Raw genomic sequence first — 15,689 nt, forward strand, 5'->3', positions numbered from 1 at the left:
CAATAATGACTATAACCATTTTAATTTTTCAAATTAGAATGAAATGACCTCTTATAAAGTTTATCTAATAAACATTATCTAGGGCGTCTCATAAGCGTTTTATTATATTTTAATTTTAAAGCGAGTTATGAGTATTTTAAAACTGTAAATTGTTTATACGTTTAAAAAAAACTCAAATTTCGATGTGGGTGTATGCGTGTTGTGTAAATGTAAATGTGTGCGTAGGTACTAGGTAGTAAGTGACAATTTTTTTAATTTATATAATCAATTAATAAGATCCATTTACCTTGTTATTTTTTCAATGTTGGAGTTCCTGGAGTGACTTGTTATCAAATTCAAGGTTTAGAATATTATCTTGGGTATCACACACATTATTTTTATTGCTTTTATTTTAAATCCAGTTATTAGCATTAAAAAATGATGAATTTTTCGGATTTTCGGATAAAATACCGTTCGGAAAAAAGTTCATTCGGGAATTTTGATTCGGGAAAAATACCGATAACCATCATTCTCATCCTACACTGCATACTAACTACACGTGTATATAATGTGTGTGTGCAGTATAATTTTATTGTGATATCATTATATCAACTAGGTATACTGTCTTGTATATAGTGTTCGTTTATAGTGTTTATACGCAATATGACTATTTTTTTTTTATATGACAATCCCATTCGTATAAGGCGTAGTTACCTATCATATTAATGATAATGACACGACGTGATTATCATATAATTGCCTATTGTTATTATTATTAATATTATTGCATTAGTTTTTATTAGTTTTATTTATGAACGGTTAGAACTGTTAGAAGTAACTAGTAAAAAACTGCTTTATTTCATAGCTATTGTTTAACATTAATTTTATTAGGTACATAAAGATATTTTCAAAATGATAGGTATAGATATCTGCCTACTTACTATTTAAACACTTTATAATTAAAATTCAACTGTGTTCATAATAGTATTTAGAATAAAAAATAATGTTCATTATATGAATTCGAGGTCAAATTCTATCAATTTCTGATAAGGTCTAAGTGAGTTAGAAAAAATATTCGAAATTTAGATAAAGAATTATTTTATACATCCTAAAAATAGATCAAATATCAATAATTTGTTTCTATCAAAGATGGAATAATTAAAAAATATATGTCTGTGCGTGAATAAAACATCAAATTTAAGTGTTTTTAGGGGTTAGTTTTTTTTCTTCGTGATCCACCTATTACGCTTACTGCCACCCCTGATATGTAAATATTGATAGGAATCTGATTGAAATTTAAGTGAATCATGCATTAAATATAACTTATCATATGCCCTTGAGTGACTATACATTACAATTATCATAGCTATAGGATGTTCCAAGATAGTAAGATCTATTATTTAATATTTATTTAACATTTTATTTTTTAATTGTTATAACTTATTATACAAAATTAAATATATATTTAATGTATTCAATGAAAATGGGGTTGGAAATTTTATTCTATGGTCTTTGGGGACAAAATAATACTTTTCACTTTCTGCGACTTATTCTTTATAAGGGCTCAACTATAGTTCTGCAGTGCTGAACTACCATGCGCCATTACCGCAATTTATAGTTTCACACACAATCTATATATCGTAGCATCATTGATGAAAATAAAATTATAACTATAATTATACATTTATATACAACAATAGTTGTAGAATGTCTTACAGTTTCAATTTTTTATAACTATTCTATACAGAATGTAAATAAATGGATATAATTTCAGGTGTTCTAGGATATTTAACAATAATACATTAGTAAATTTTTTATAATGAACTTAAAACAACATAATATATTATGTTTATACACCTTTTGATAGTTAATACTAAATCAATCGTAAAATAATACATATTACCTATATACAATTACCTATCGTTGGCTGATAATTTGTTAGAGGACGCCAACAAAAAGTGTAGGACAATAAATAATTTTACAATCCAAAAAAAATCGTACATTACCGTAATGGATTGATATAACGAGAAAGCAATACATACTTGATTTCCTTCCATAAATATTATAAGGGGCCGATAACGAATATCAATGAACCGATCTATCAAGTGTGTTTCGTAACGTGTTTAAGGGGGCCTGCCACTTACACAAACACATATGTAGGTACGCATAATCACACACACACAGGTCACAGATACGCATGGAGATTGGCATCCTGTATTACACGATAAAAAGTGATTTCTAATCATAAATAAAGCATGAACCACCGCGGTATCTACCTTGAGGTCGCGAGCCGCCCTAGAACAACGTTTTTATGCGGCTTATGGAGAAAGAGAGACACCACATAAACACATTACATATATATGTATAGTATATACATGCATCCCCCACTCACCCAGCGATAGTGGAGGGGAGGTCGACGCAGTCAATGCAATACAATGCACTCATAGATATTGTCACAAAAATATCTCGATAATGATCGATAATTGAATTATATATACCTACCCTTTTTTTTAAGTGTCTCCTATCGAGTGAAAGTACTATATTTTATTATTGTAACAATAATATTATGATAATAGTAATAATGCATTTGTCGTACACTCAAAAAATAATAAACAAATTGTATAGGCATAACGGTGGGCGGAAAGCGTCTACCTGAATCTGTAAATCAATTGTAACGGAAATAAAGTTTATCGCGTGTGATCAAAGGAATAAAACAGTTTTTTCTGTTTTCATACGATATACATTCACACGCAAAAACTTCTTATTAGTACACACGAGAAAGATTGTTTCTAATTATATATTTAGTTTTTTATTCAATAAGACTGTAATGATTACAGTGTAATCGGTCATTAAATTTTCCATATTGTTTTTCAGCTATATTCAGTTAGGTGAGTACCAGCAAAAAAAAAAAAAAAAACAATAATATCAGAATTTACTATAGTTTTTATATAATATAATGCTTATTTTAACACTCGATTCAAAGAATGTTACTCAAAATATTTTTAAATAATATTATACACAACTTATTTCTTATAATTGTAATATAATTATTATACAATCATATAACTGATATCAAAATACATAACTGAACATTGAACAATAGTGAGCATGGTGTAAAAAGTAAAACTAATTAGTACCCATAATCGTATTTACGAGTATTTCCCATAATATTTTTATCTTTTCATGATAATTAAAAATTATAATAAAAACAATATTCACACTGCGTAGTGTGTGGCCCGTCTTAGTAATTCAATGATATTTACGTTTTTTTTATATCGTAATATCGTATACAATGATAATTATATTATTACAAAAGGACCCATATAATATGCATTAGGTATACACACTATAACAGCTACGATATGATTCTAATATATTATGATTTACTTATACTGCACATTTCCCACACATGGTAACTGCTATAATTTATACTTTTACAAGGCTCATTATTTTAGTCGGTGCGCACAACCCGTAAAATAAAAAAACTAATGTATGATGTCGTTTTGTTAATTGTTTGAGTTTATTATTACCCTCTAGTTCATTCACTTTCTACCTACCATACAGCATTCTGTTGAATTTTTGGTTTGTGTGATGGGTTTGTCTAAATGACGACTGAGACATATCGCGTGTTATCAAAAAAAAAAAATACGAGTATGTGTTGGCTGACGATCGGCGAGCGAAAGACAGCGAAAAGTACAAAATCGCCGCGCGTAATAGCCTTCGCGACTCACACACTCATACTGCAGCTACATAATATATTATGCTAATTTAATATACGATTATATTATGCTTATGATGCGCGATCAAACTTCGGACGGCGCGCGAGGTGGCTGCTACAAGTGTTACGAAACGGCTACTCGTTGACACAATATTACACGCTGGTGCAGAACTGCAGTACACGGTTAGCGTAATTAATGTGACCCGCGTATAATACATATACGGTCTGTATAGGCTATAATACTGTAATGTGCGTTTAAAAGATAAAAAATTAATACGTCGAGTTGAACGACCGCACCCAGTGAAAGCCATTCATTTTATATATATAATAATATTATTATATGACGGCGACATTAACCTTGCATAGAGACTCGCGAGAGGGGACATGCGTATAATATGACAATATTATGATAAAAGTCTACATATAGGTTTGCCAATTGGTAATGTAATTTGTATTAATAGTTTGAAAAATATGTAAATAATACATACACGATATACATAATAAATAATATAAACTTAGTGAACAAACCCTAATTGCAGTCGTAATAACTGCGCGTATAATCGTATAAAGTTAACACAGTTAGTACAATCTGCAGATCGGAAACTCTGCTCTCTATTACCACGTCAGTCAAATATTATTTTCGAGTTTTGGCAAGTTAATGAATGAATTTAACGTGATAAGTAAACGTTCTTATAAAATATTCTTGTATTCATTTGAATCAAGTCAAATATTTTCGGACATCGCGATTATTTGGTATGCTTATGGTGCGCGATACGATTTCCGGGCGATAAATTTGAAATTTTTCAGTGGTGCGTCAACGTCACTTAATTTAAAACAACTATTTATTAAACTCTACTGAAATTCGATAAGAAATTACTTTTGAAATGTATGTGCACTCGGTTGTTGAACCAAATCAAAAATCAGAACTATGACTTGTTCGGTTTAAAACCTTAGACATTGAGTATCACTATTTAGAATGCCAACTATCACTGGTATTGAGGGATACATATTATGGCAATTATACACTGCGGACTTTTACTACGCTACACCGTGTGCTATTGGTGCAACTAGGGGGGATTTGAGGGGGTTTAATTCCCTCAACTACTATAATCCCCTCAGGCTATTGTAGCCCCCACATTTTTTTGATTATTTAAGATTTAATAATAATTTAAGCATAAGATAGTGAGAATTTGAGATACATCCTATGCAATATGATATAAAGAATTATTGTAACAGAATTATTCAAAAGTAAATTGGGCTATCTCCCAATATTCAGTCTACTTCTGTTTTGTGTACTACCTAACTATAAATAATATGAGTATAGTATGCGGTCTACCGCTAAATATTATGCGGGCATGCTTCATGCAGCAGCAACCAGCGGCATTGCGGCGGTGACTGTTCAATATTTTAGTTTTATTTTGGTGATTAAAAATTGACAAAAAAAAACTTATTTAGTATTTTTAATATACTAAAAAAAGTATGAAAGTATTGTTACTATTGAAATGAAAATAATCCGTCCGATCCTCCTAGTTTTTTGGAAAGCATGAAAGTAAATAAATTGAATTAGGTATTTATTTGTGGACCTGCAGCCCCCTAATATTTTAGACCTAGTTGCATCAATTGCTATACGGGCTAGAATAACATTTAAAGCAGATATACTCGTATAATGTAAATAATATGTAATATATCGGTTAAAGTCGGACGGGTGCGGATCACCAACGTATCTGAAGAAATCGTATATTTTCTGGCCATACCTATACTATTATTTATAATATTACACGTGTATAATATTATGACTAATAAATAATAATATTACTACTAGACATGATGTGTAGGTACTAGACGGCAATTCACGCGGCAACAGTGGAGGTTCCCGATCGCGCACATTCGGAGTCTGAGCCGACACGCATGACTAGACAGTAGACACGAGAGAAAAGTGAAAGACGCAATGTGCGTAAATACACGTGTATGTGTGTGTGTGATGATACGCGCGTATAGGTCGTGAGTATATATTATAATAATACTTATAAGTTATAATGTATAAACGTAGTGTGTCATCGGTTCAGCGGTATCGGTAGACAGCAGCCAAAAGACCTACAATCTACATGTTGTTATAATATATATATTATATATTACTTATTAGAATGTCGAGACAATTATTCCGACCCCAATAATCGGCGCCAATATTTTAAACACAATATTATTATTATTATTATTATTATAGATGGTCGTTTTTATCTTCAGTATATAGACGCACTATTACAGTGTACCAATATAAATTATTATAGAAGGTGTGATTACGCGGGTAAATATATTGCAGGATCGCCAGGATCACGAAAAACGATAGATCACACGACGAGACATCGCGCCGTGATTATTTTTTTTATGATTTATTTATATTATATTCAAAAGTTGTATTTCGTTTTGATCACAGAAACGATCGTTGGTTTTTTTTTGTTTTCTTACTCTTATTTTTTTTTTTAACGATTCCGATGAAATCTTAAATTTATACTCGAATACAGTTCAATACGATAAATAATCGCGTATATTATTCGTATACCAACAACACCTATACGGCTATACAGTTATACAGTTGTACGACGAGAATACAAGAGCGCACGAAGCGGCGGCTTAGGTGTGATTCCTAAAGACAATATTTCTTATACCACAGTTGGACTAACTTATTAGTTCTAATTATTATATTTTACACGCACATTTCAAGACTTCGTACAACGTGTTTGGAGATAAATTTACCCACAATAAACTCAAATAATCAATTATACAACGAGTCGCTTTGTCTCTCCATCTGCGTGGTATAATATATTATTATGATACACTGTAAACATAACAATATTAGCACACATATTATATTATTATAATATTAATACGAAACGCGTTGATCGAGTTGACAAAATATTTGTACTATATTTGGTTATATTTTGCAGTTAACGCTTGATTGATGTATAATATTTTAGCGTCACGCGATACTTCTTGGGAAATATTTTCGCAAGCTCCCGGTGATAATAACATTATAGCCATATTATGGGGTTTTAAATATTACTTTTGGCACAACAAGCCATAGCATTATTTTATTGGAAATGTTTACGTAACAAATGATTTTACGAATAATATTTAACATATATTATATTATATTATTGTATGTATATATATATGTATTAAATATATAATGTAATAATATAAAATAAAACATGTACGTGTTTTAAATAATATGGAAAAAAATTATGTAATTTTTATCAAGTATAATAAATGCTAACTCAACCATTAAAAAGTAATATTTTGTAAGAAAATTACATGAAATAATCATTTATAATAACACCGGGCTTAAACAATATACTATTATATTTTTAAAATAAATTGTATACATCACTAGCAATTTTAAAATAGCAAATTTAATGAAGATTTATCAATTTATTATAGTTTTTATAGAATAAGGTTAAAACAATTACTCAAAAAGTATGTTACTATGTATAATATATATATACCTAAAATTATAAAAAACCAAAAGTTTATAAATTGTCATTAACTACAGAATAATTCAGTGAAAAATAATAATATTGCGTATCGATGAGTATAATTAAATGTATAATTCTCAAATATAACATTGGTCTAATAACCATGTATTTGTAATTTGTATTCAACTCGTTTAGATTCTGCGCAAATTTAAAAAAAATTAAAATACCTTGCGAAAATATAGAATGAATGTAGTAAAAGTGAATGCGTTCATCTTCTGAATCTCGACTAACTCGAGTTTAAACACCACTGCACCGGTTGACTACTATAGTGGACCCTCTAGAACGTATAAATTGCAGTAATATTATATTATTAATAAGAACCGCGTTATAACAGTCGTCCGATAGAATACATATACCTATAATATATATACGCGTAATGCGTATACAAATATAATATATATTACATATAGTATATAATTTTGTAGTATATTTTATTATGTATATATTCACGTACGTCGTATAGAATAAATTTATACTGTTTAACTTTAATAATGAACGCGAGATTATATTATTACATATATTATATGTCCGGCATTCGTGCAAAATTCTATAATATCACTGTCTGGGCATTAATAACCCAAACCCGTCACGAGCGTCGTTTTCTATGATATTATTACACGTGTACACCTATAGGTATAGGTGCGTTATGCGAAATTACATTAAAACGTAGATGCAGTGGTATAATAATTTTTACACTCTCGTTGGAAAGCACTTTTCTCCGCACGTTCGCCCGGACCATAGGCGCGCTGCACATGGCTGTACGGACGTATAATAATAATATAATCATAATGAAGCTGCGGCCGGTGGCCAATAATTATTATTATATAGCGGTCGAAATGTAAAGTTGTAAGGCAAGGAGTTATATGGCAGCGGCGACACCTTAAAGAAATAAAGAAAGCGAATGCGTTCCAAAAAAATTATATGTAAACGCGTTTTCGTGTCCTCGGGGTCTGCAGCTGTACCGGCGCTTGTATATATACGCATATAATATACGGCAATACGTAATTTTGCAGAGGCTCGACGGCCGCGTGTTTATGGCGGTTATAAATTCAAAGACGTAAAAAATATTCGAAAATTAAATAATAGGTACGCGTATATACACGACGTTAATCGGATATAATATTATAAATAATAATAAATATATTTTCAAATAAGTACTGGTCTTCCTCCCTCGGTGACCGTATACGTTTATTATATATATACATAATAGTATAATACATATATATATATATATTATGTATCGAAGCTTTCACTCGCGACCAAACAATGGTCGGTAGTCGGTACGAATAATTTTTTTTCGGAAATAGCGTATCGCCATATCATTAAGTCATATCAATTTACAATCGTATTATACTTATAGTCAACAATAATAATATTATATAGTGATGTACCATGTACCTACCTACCTACACAATATATTATAATATAATAACATGGGCTTGGGCGGTAGATGATGTTTCCATCCCGTTATACAAAATAAAAAAGCATAATATCCAAAGTGCACAACCGGTTTTACCATTCACGATATTATTATTATATTATATATTGGCCCAATCCCGCGCTCGCGCAACCGCGATGATTTCACTTTCCATCCGCCGCACAGCCCTGGGGCTCCCGAAAGCCATTGTTTCTGGTAATGAGGAAGGCGGCGAAAGTTCCTTATCGTTTACTATGTGCATAATACACATACATACATAGTATATATTTTACCCGTGCGATTACATTACAGCTGTAGTAGTAATAATAGTAATAATAGTAATAATATTAGTTATTATATTATGTTTATATATGTATGGTTAAGCATGCTATTATACGAATCGTAAAATACTGATAACGAATAATAAAAATCGAAAAAAAAAAGTAATAAATATCAATAAAATATCGAAGCAGAATAACTGGAAATAAACTTGTGGCTCGGTGTGCGAATGGCCTGTAGCTAAACTGCCTTTCTAAAGGGTCGTGTGGATTGTAAGCACAATATTGCATAATCATTCCCGTATACACACGGGCCCGCGAGTTTAAGTACGTTACGGTAATTCGATAGAAACATAATAATTATTATTACCTACCTTTTATTATTGTTTAGTATAACCCTTGAAGGTGCCTGCAGTGTTGACACGTTTAACCGTGTCATCGTGGTCATAAAATGCAAGGATGTACAATTAACTATATTGTCTAATGTATATTTTTTATATAAATGATTGTGTATTAATGACTACGTGTTTGCAAAAACGCCTGTAAAACGATTGATAGTTGATACTATTATTGTTCGTGTAGACATAAGGAATTTTAGCGTGAAATAGAAAATGCCGATAATCAAAGGTTAGTACGCAACAACGCAACTGTGCAAATACAATAGAGGCTCATGAATAGTGAAATAGTGGACTATTTCATACATGTGACTCATCACGTCCCAAGATACTTCATCTACCAACAAATCGCATACACATCGGATACGAAGAAAAAATTCCATTGCGATGACTTAAATGTTAATAGAATCATCTGACGCCTGGCTATTTCAATAAAAGTTACATATGGTTGAGGAGTCTTAGTTCCGTTTAACTGCATTGAAATATTGGCGAAAGTTACTTAACACTAAATGTTATGACTTATCAGTTTATTACTTTGAAACTTTATGAGTAATACTTATCACTGATTATTATAATACAACTTTCATTATAATAATATTATAATAAGATATTACGGCTTAGATTTTGACACATCTTTAAAGATTACCTAATACTTATAATATTTATGTTCTGGCCTTGGAAATAATATATTTTGCTTTTATAATATTCTTAACAAATTTAATGTACTAATTATAGAAGTGTAAATTGAAGGAATTTATAAAATTATTTCAAAATTAATAGGTACATTTGAAAGTTACAAAGTAACGAACATTATATATGTAGTTATTTTTATTCCAATCAACTCATAATGAGTTATAACAAAATATAATTTATTGTGATACATTCGTGTTATAATTTCACTGTAAAATGTATGTTGAATGGTTATCGCATATTCATTTATGTTTTATCAATCGAAAAGTATTTATATTACAGATTATAAAAAATTAATAGTACAATCGATTTTTAACAAAAAAAAACGATTAAAATATTTATATTATTTGTACATAATTATTGATTATACATAATACTATTTAAAGTTTCTCCACTCAACTATTAACCTTGACTAAATTTTCGTCTCGGTTTTTATTTTTTTAAACTAAAAAGAAACAAAAACTCGTCATATTTTATGGTTTTTAATATATTTTTTTTTCGTGTTATCGAGGACCGTAGGAAGTACTGCTGTTAGCATTACTTTCCCTCCGCCCCCCAAAGTTTTTAATACTTAGATAAATTATTTGATTTTATGTATATTTGTGATCGTTATACATATATTTAAATTAGTTTTTTCCTACACTAAAATATAACTGCAGGAGGTCATAAAATTGCCACTAACTAAATACTTTCTTTTGAACTTAAAATATACTATCTTTATGTAATTATTATTTATTTTGTTTTAAATTGTCGTTTACTTATTATTAATTTTTCATTTTACAACCATCTAATCTTTGTCTCCAGACTCCAATAAATAAATTATAAATATAGTTTAATATCAATAAAATCAATTTTAAATTATCTCGTGATTAGTACATAGTGTAATATTATTCTTTCATAATTATACTTACCTATTTGTGCAATTACTGGATCCCAATTTTCCATATTAGATTGTAACTAAAAAATATAAGAACAGACATTTCCATTAGGTGCATAATATAATATACATATTAATATTATATTCATAATCACGAAGAACAAATAATAATACTAATTTTAATTATTCAAATATTTATACAAATATAATTATACATTGTGATACGATTCAAATTCCCAATTAAATGAAAAATGAATCTTTATCCTCTCATCACTAGAATATTTGTAAGCTCAACTTTCAAAAAAATATAAAAAAATAAGCGGAAACAATAATTTGTGTTTCATTGTACATATAAAATATATATAAAATAAAAATTAGATTTTTATAATTAAAAACTGGTCTGTCACAAGTCGCCTTAGGATATAAGTTTTTATTTTGGATGACGATAGAACCTGAACATCACACTGTATACGGCTAGGGGGTGTACTCCTTGTAATAATATTACACACATTTACGTGTGTGATCCGATAACGGCATACTTTCACCTATTACTTAAAGGTATGCGAGGTATATTATTTTTCTTTCATGAAAACATAACTACAGAATGGAATTTCGTAAGATGTGCTTGCCTTTTTACTATTTTGTTTCTCACCAACACTTATTTTAAGTTATTTAAATTCCCTAATAATCATAAAGATTATTAATAAATTAAAAACAATGATAAATATCAATAAAATACTAAAATACAAACATTTTATTGGATCAATTTTATTCTCAATTGAATCATTGCAACAATCTGTTTTACTTTTAATGAAAAATTATACATTATTTTTTTCTTTTTAACTATTACTGATCCTAAAATGTGCTTTTCAAAGCATTTGATTCTTGTAACTTATACCTCCCGATCTCTATAGATAGGTACAATATCCATTTATCAATAACATAATAAGCGTAGATTCCCAAGCTATTTGAATAAAAATGCTGTTCATATGAAACATTAAGTGGGAAAAGTGGCAAAATAAAAATAAAAACATCTATTCATTGTTTGATCTTTTCAACAGTACCAATTAAAATAAATCTATTAATTATGTTTGCGATATATTTAGTACTAGGGGCAATGTGTAGACTACTAAATATACATTTTGTTGTTTGATCACGAAATAATATTTCATTGACTGAATTAACTATGTGGTTCAGTTGGATAGATACAAACCATATTTTATAATAAACATAAATATGTATTTAAAAAATAATTTAAAATAATTATAATCTTTTAAATGCTTAATGTAATTAATATATTACAATATATAATTATGTTCATTAGTTTGTGTCACGTGTTTTGTATATTGTAATAAAAACAAATTAGTAATAATTATTGTATAAATCTATTTATTTTTATTTTTTTTTTTATTAATTTCTTTTATAATCGTATATTTGTATTTGTGTTTATTAATGAATGAATGATATCACAAAAAAATATGCTGAGTATTCATTGTGGAATCTTATATTTTATAATGAACCTTAATTCATTGTAGTTTAAAACTAAATACTAAATTAATGTAGGTATGCCTAAAACAATAAACATAATTATACTACAATAAGCGAAGGAGTGTAGGTTGTTATATGTATAAGCATAAAGTATTTAAAAAGAATTTCAACAAGTTTAAATGAGAAAAAAATAATTGCTAGCAATATTTAAAAATTATTATTACGAAACACAGTTACACAGATGTAGTTGTTGTGTGTCCGGCGTTCGTCACACTTCATTCATATCTAGACATAACATATTTATCATAATTAATGGAAAATCAATGATAAATCATCACTCATAACATTTTAAAAATGATCCCAATCAAAACTAAAATGTTGGTAGCTAGTACTAGCTACTATACATTTAAAATAAACATTATAAATTATAATTTATAATCTATTCAATAAAATATCAAATATGAATCAATATATTAATTTAAGAGGCTGAGACTTGGGAGACGTACTATTGTCTATTCTAATTTAATTTCTGGTAACAATTATTATTTAATACCATACGAAAATTAACTTACTTCTTTAACGATTTCACTGCATTTCTCAGCTATTTTCAATAATTTTTCAAATATTAAATCATATTCTTCGATGGACAAGATGTCCATTCTACGCAACGGTTCTCCGTATAATTCTTTGGCGGATTTTAGGCATGTAATATATGCTATCTCGTCGTAAATGAACTTCTCAGTAAGACAATATCTTCCATCGTTTTCTAAAAAAAAAAAAAATTATAAAGTACATACTATAAAAATTAATATTGTTCAATAATATATAATTCAACGCATTTATAAATTATAATATTGTTAATGACGTACAATTTATGATAATACTTATCTATTCAAGATTTGAATATATTTTGATCTATTATTTATTAAGGTAATTATATACGTAATTATTTAGAAACAAGGTCTTGAAATAATATTTTTATTAGTTAGTATATAAATTATAAACTACCTAATTATTGTTCCTTTTACATTATTACATGCTGTCTCCTCTGCATTGATTGTTATACATTCTCATTCGGCTTATGTGTATTATTGTTATTTTTTATAATAATAATTAAAAATCTACTGCCCCAAATTTAAACTTTTTAATTTTTCGATAAGCCAGTATGAGTAATATTATAATATAATAATATATAATATAATATATAATATATATTATTATATATTTTAATATGGCCCTTACACTACGAGGATTAATTATATAGCAAGTTCAGCTGTATATAAATACCTATATTTTACTTACATTTATAAAAAAAAATATATATATAACAGTAAATTAAACAGATTGATTGTAATATAATAATAATAATAATTATTATTATTATAAGTGTAATAGATTTATATAGTATAATCTACAAATATATAGACTGTGTTGATAAAAAAATTCTACAATTTACATTTTATTAGGTATTGTTTATAATTTTAAATTAAATATTAATTTAATTTATCAATACTAAGGTTTTAAGATGATATAAATATTAATATAAAAATATATTTATAAATAATAATAATAACTATTTAAGAGATATTCTTATTCTACCCCACCCTCACCCGATTAAAAAGGTATTGAGAATTTTCAACTGTGACCTTCCAAAAGTATTAACTACATCCATTTTTTACCAGAAAACTACTTTAAAGTTGATGATAGGAATATTTTTTCTAATGAAAACAATTTCTTCACATAAAAAAAATAGCCCATATAATTGTTAAATCAATTCATTCTTCATCCTACTCAGAATCTAAAATGCAATCATTGTCCACGATTAATTTTGTACAGCATTATTTCTACAAGTTATAAAATATATCTTTTAAAAATCAATATTATATTTTGTAGATCAATGAATGTTTATTTAATCACGTTATACTGTTATAGACATAAATGGTTTTTAAAAAATATATTTTGCTCGCGTGATGAAACGGCAGGCGACTCGCATAGGCAACTAATACAGCACGTCTGCCGTACAAGTAAAACGGTACAAAGTTGGGCGAGCGTACATATACAACGATATTATTATTGTATGTATTATTTACCGTGCTTTTGATCCGAACGGAATTGATCTTCTTGCACGATTACAATGTCTCCTACTAGGAAATCAATAGTGCAATTTTCGTCGATTTCAGCTAGTGACCCGCCCAGATAATAGCCAGGTTGTTCCAGGCTGAATTCGAATACCAAACCGGCCAGCAATTGCTTAATCGTCTGATCACTACATCCCGTCATCTGAAACACAAACAAGAGATGAACTATTTAGAGTTTTGCATATTTTATTTACGTCTTCTGTTGAATAGTTAAAATTAAAAATAAATTTCTAATAGTTTATTAATAATAGGTATTAGAAACAAATGGCAAACAATACACGATGACTGATTTAACCGTTCAATAAACTGTGCGTCAACTCTAATACTATCATCATCCAAGAACAAGGTCAATTCTATGGACGAAGAATACGTTCAATAAATACAAAATATATGAGACAAGCCACTCACTAGCATTCTCATACATAATTAAAATACATTAAAAATGTCAAAATTAACAAAAGTGAGTCACCACACTTACTGATATTATATTATTTGTATTATTAATTGTATAACTAACTGTATTCTATAAATACTACAGTATCTAGTGATCAAAATATACATAATTGGTATTTATACATTTAGTTACGATAATTAAGGGAGATTTTGAACTAGAAGCGAGTTCGTTTTAAATGCATATGTGATGACCAATCGTATTAATCGAGTATAGAGAATTTCTTTACGATAAGTACTTTTTGTTTTCATAAGTAGAATTTGTTTTTATCATAACGATATTAAATACTTATAATTAATTAATAAATAATAAAAAACGTTTTAAAAGTGTATTAGTTATAATTAGTAAATACGGTATAAAAACAATATACATTCAATCACAAGAAGATATTTAAAATTATTTGGGTAGGTAGGTTTGAAATTTAAAGTTTTAGGAATATACACTTGTATTATTGCAGGAATTAAAATCTAATGGGTTATATAACTATAACATTATTTAGCTTATTAAAATACAATTAAGTTAGGCTGTATGTAGTTAAGATCTGCATAGTGGTCCTAAACAGTGTTAAATTGTTTAATTTCCGTACTATTATCTAGCTTTAAAGTTAAAACATGTATGTTGAAAACCAATACTACTTGATTTATATTATTTAATAATTTATCAATTGAAGGATTTTTCATATTTTACTAAACAATAAGTACGAATAGTACGATAATCATTGTCTG

At 28.2% G+C, this 15,689-nt stretch overlaps 1 protein-coding gene across 1 annotated transcript in view; it reads right to left on the minus strand.

Moving 5' to 3' along the window:
* The window catches only part of LOC132922659 (rho GTPase-activating protein 20-like), a 220,929-nt gene that overhangs the window by 163,890 nt on the left and 41,350 nt on the right, over nucleotides 1–15,689 (minus strand). Inside the window, exons 2-4 of the mRNA XM_060986286.1 lie at nucleotides 14,466–14,655; nucleotides 12,948–13,141; nucleotides 10,922–10,967 (exon numbers count right to left, since the gene is read on the minus strand). Coding sequence (XP_060842269.1) covers nucleotides 10,922–10,967; nucleotides 12,948–13,141; nucleotides 14,466–14,655 — 430 coding nt within the window. The remainder of the gene's footprint in view (nucleotides 1–10,921; nucleotides 10,968–12,947; nucleotides 13,142–14,465; nucleotides 14,656–15,689) is intronic.

Source organism: Rhopalosiphum padi, chromosome 2 (assembly GCF_020882245.1).
Source record: "Rhopalosiphum padi isolate XX-2018 chromosome 2, ASM2088224v1, whole genome shotgun sequence".
Taxonomy (NCBI): Eukaryota; Metazoa; Arthropoda; class Insecta; order Hemiptera; family Aphididae; genus Rhopalosiphum; species Rhopalosiphum padi.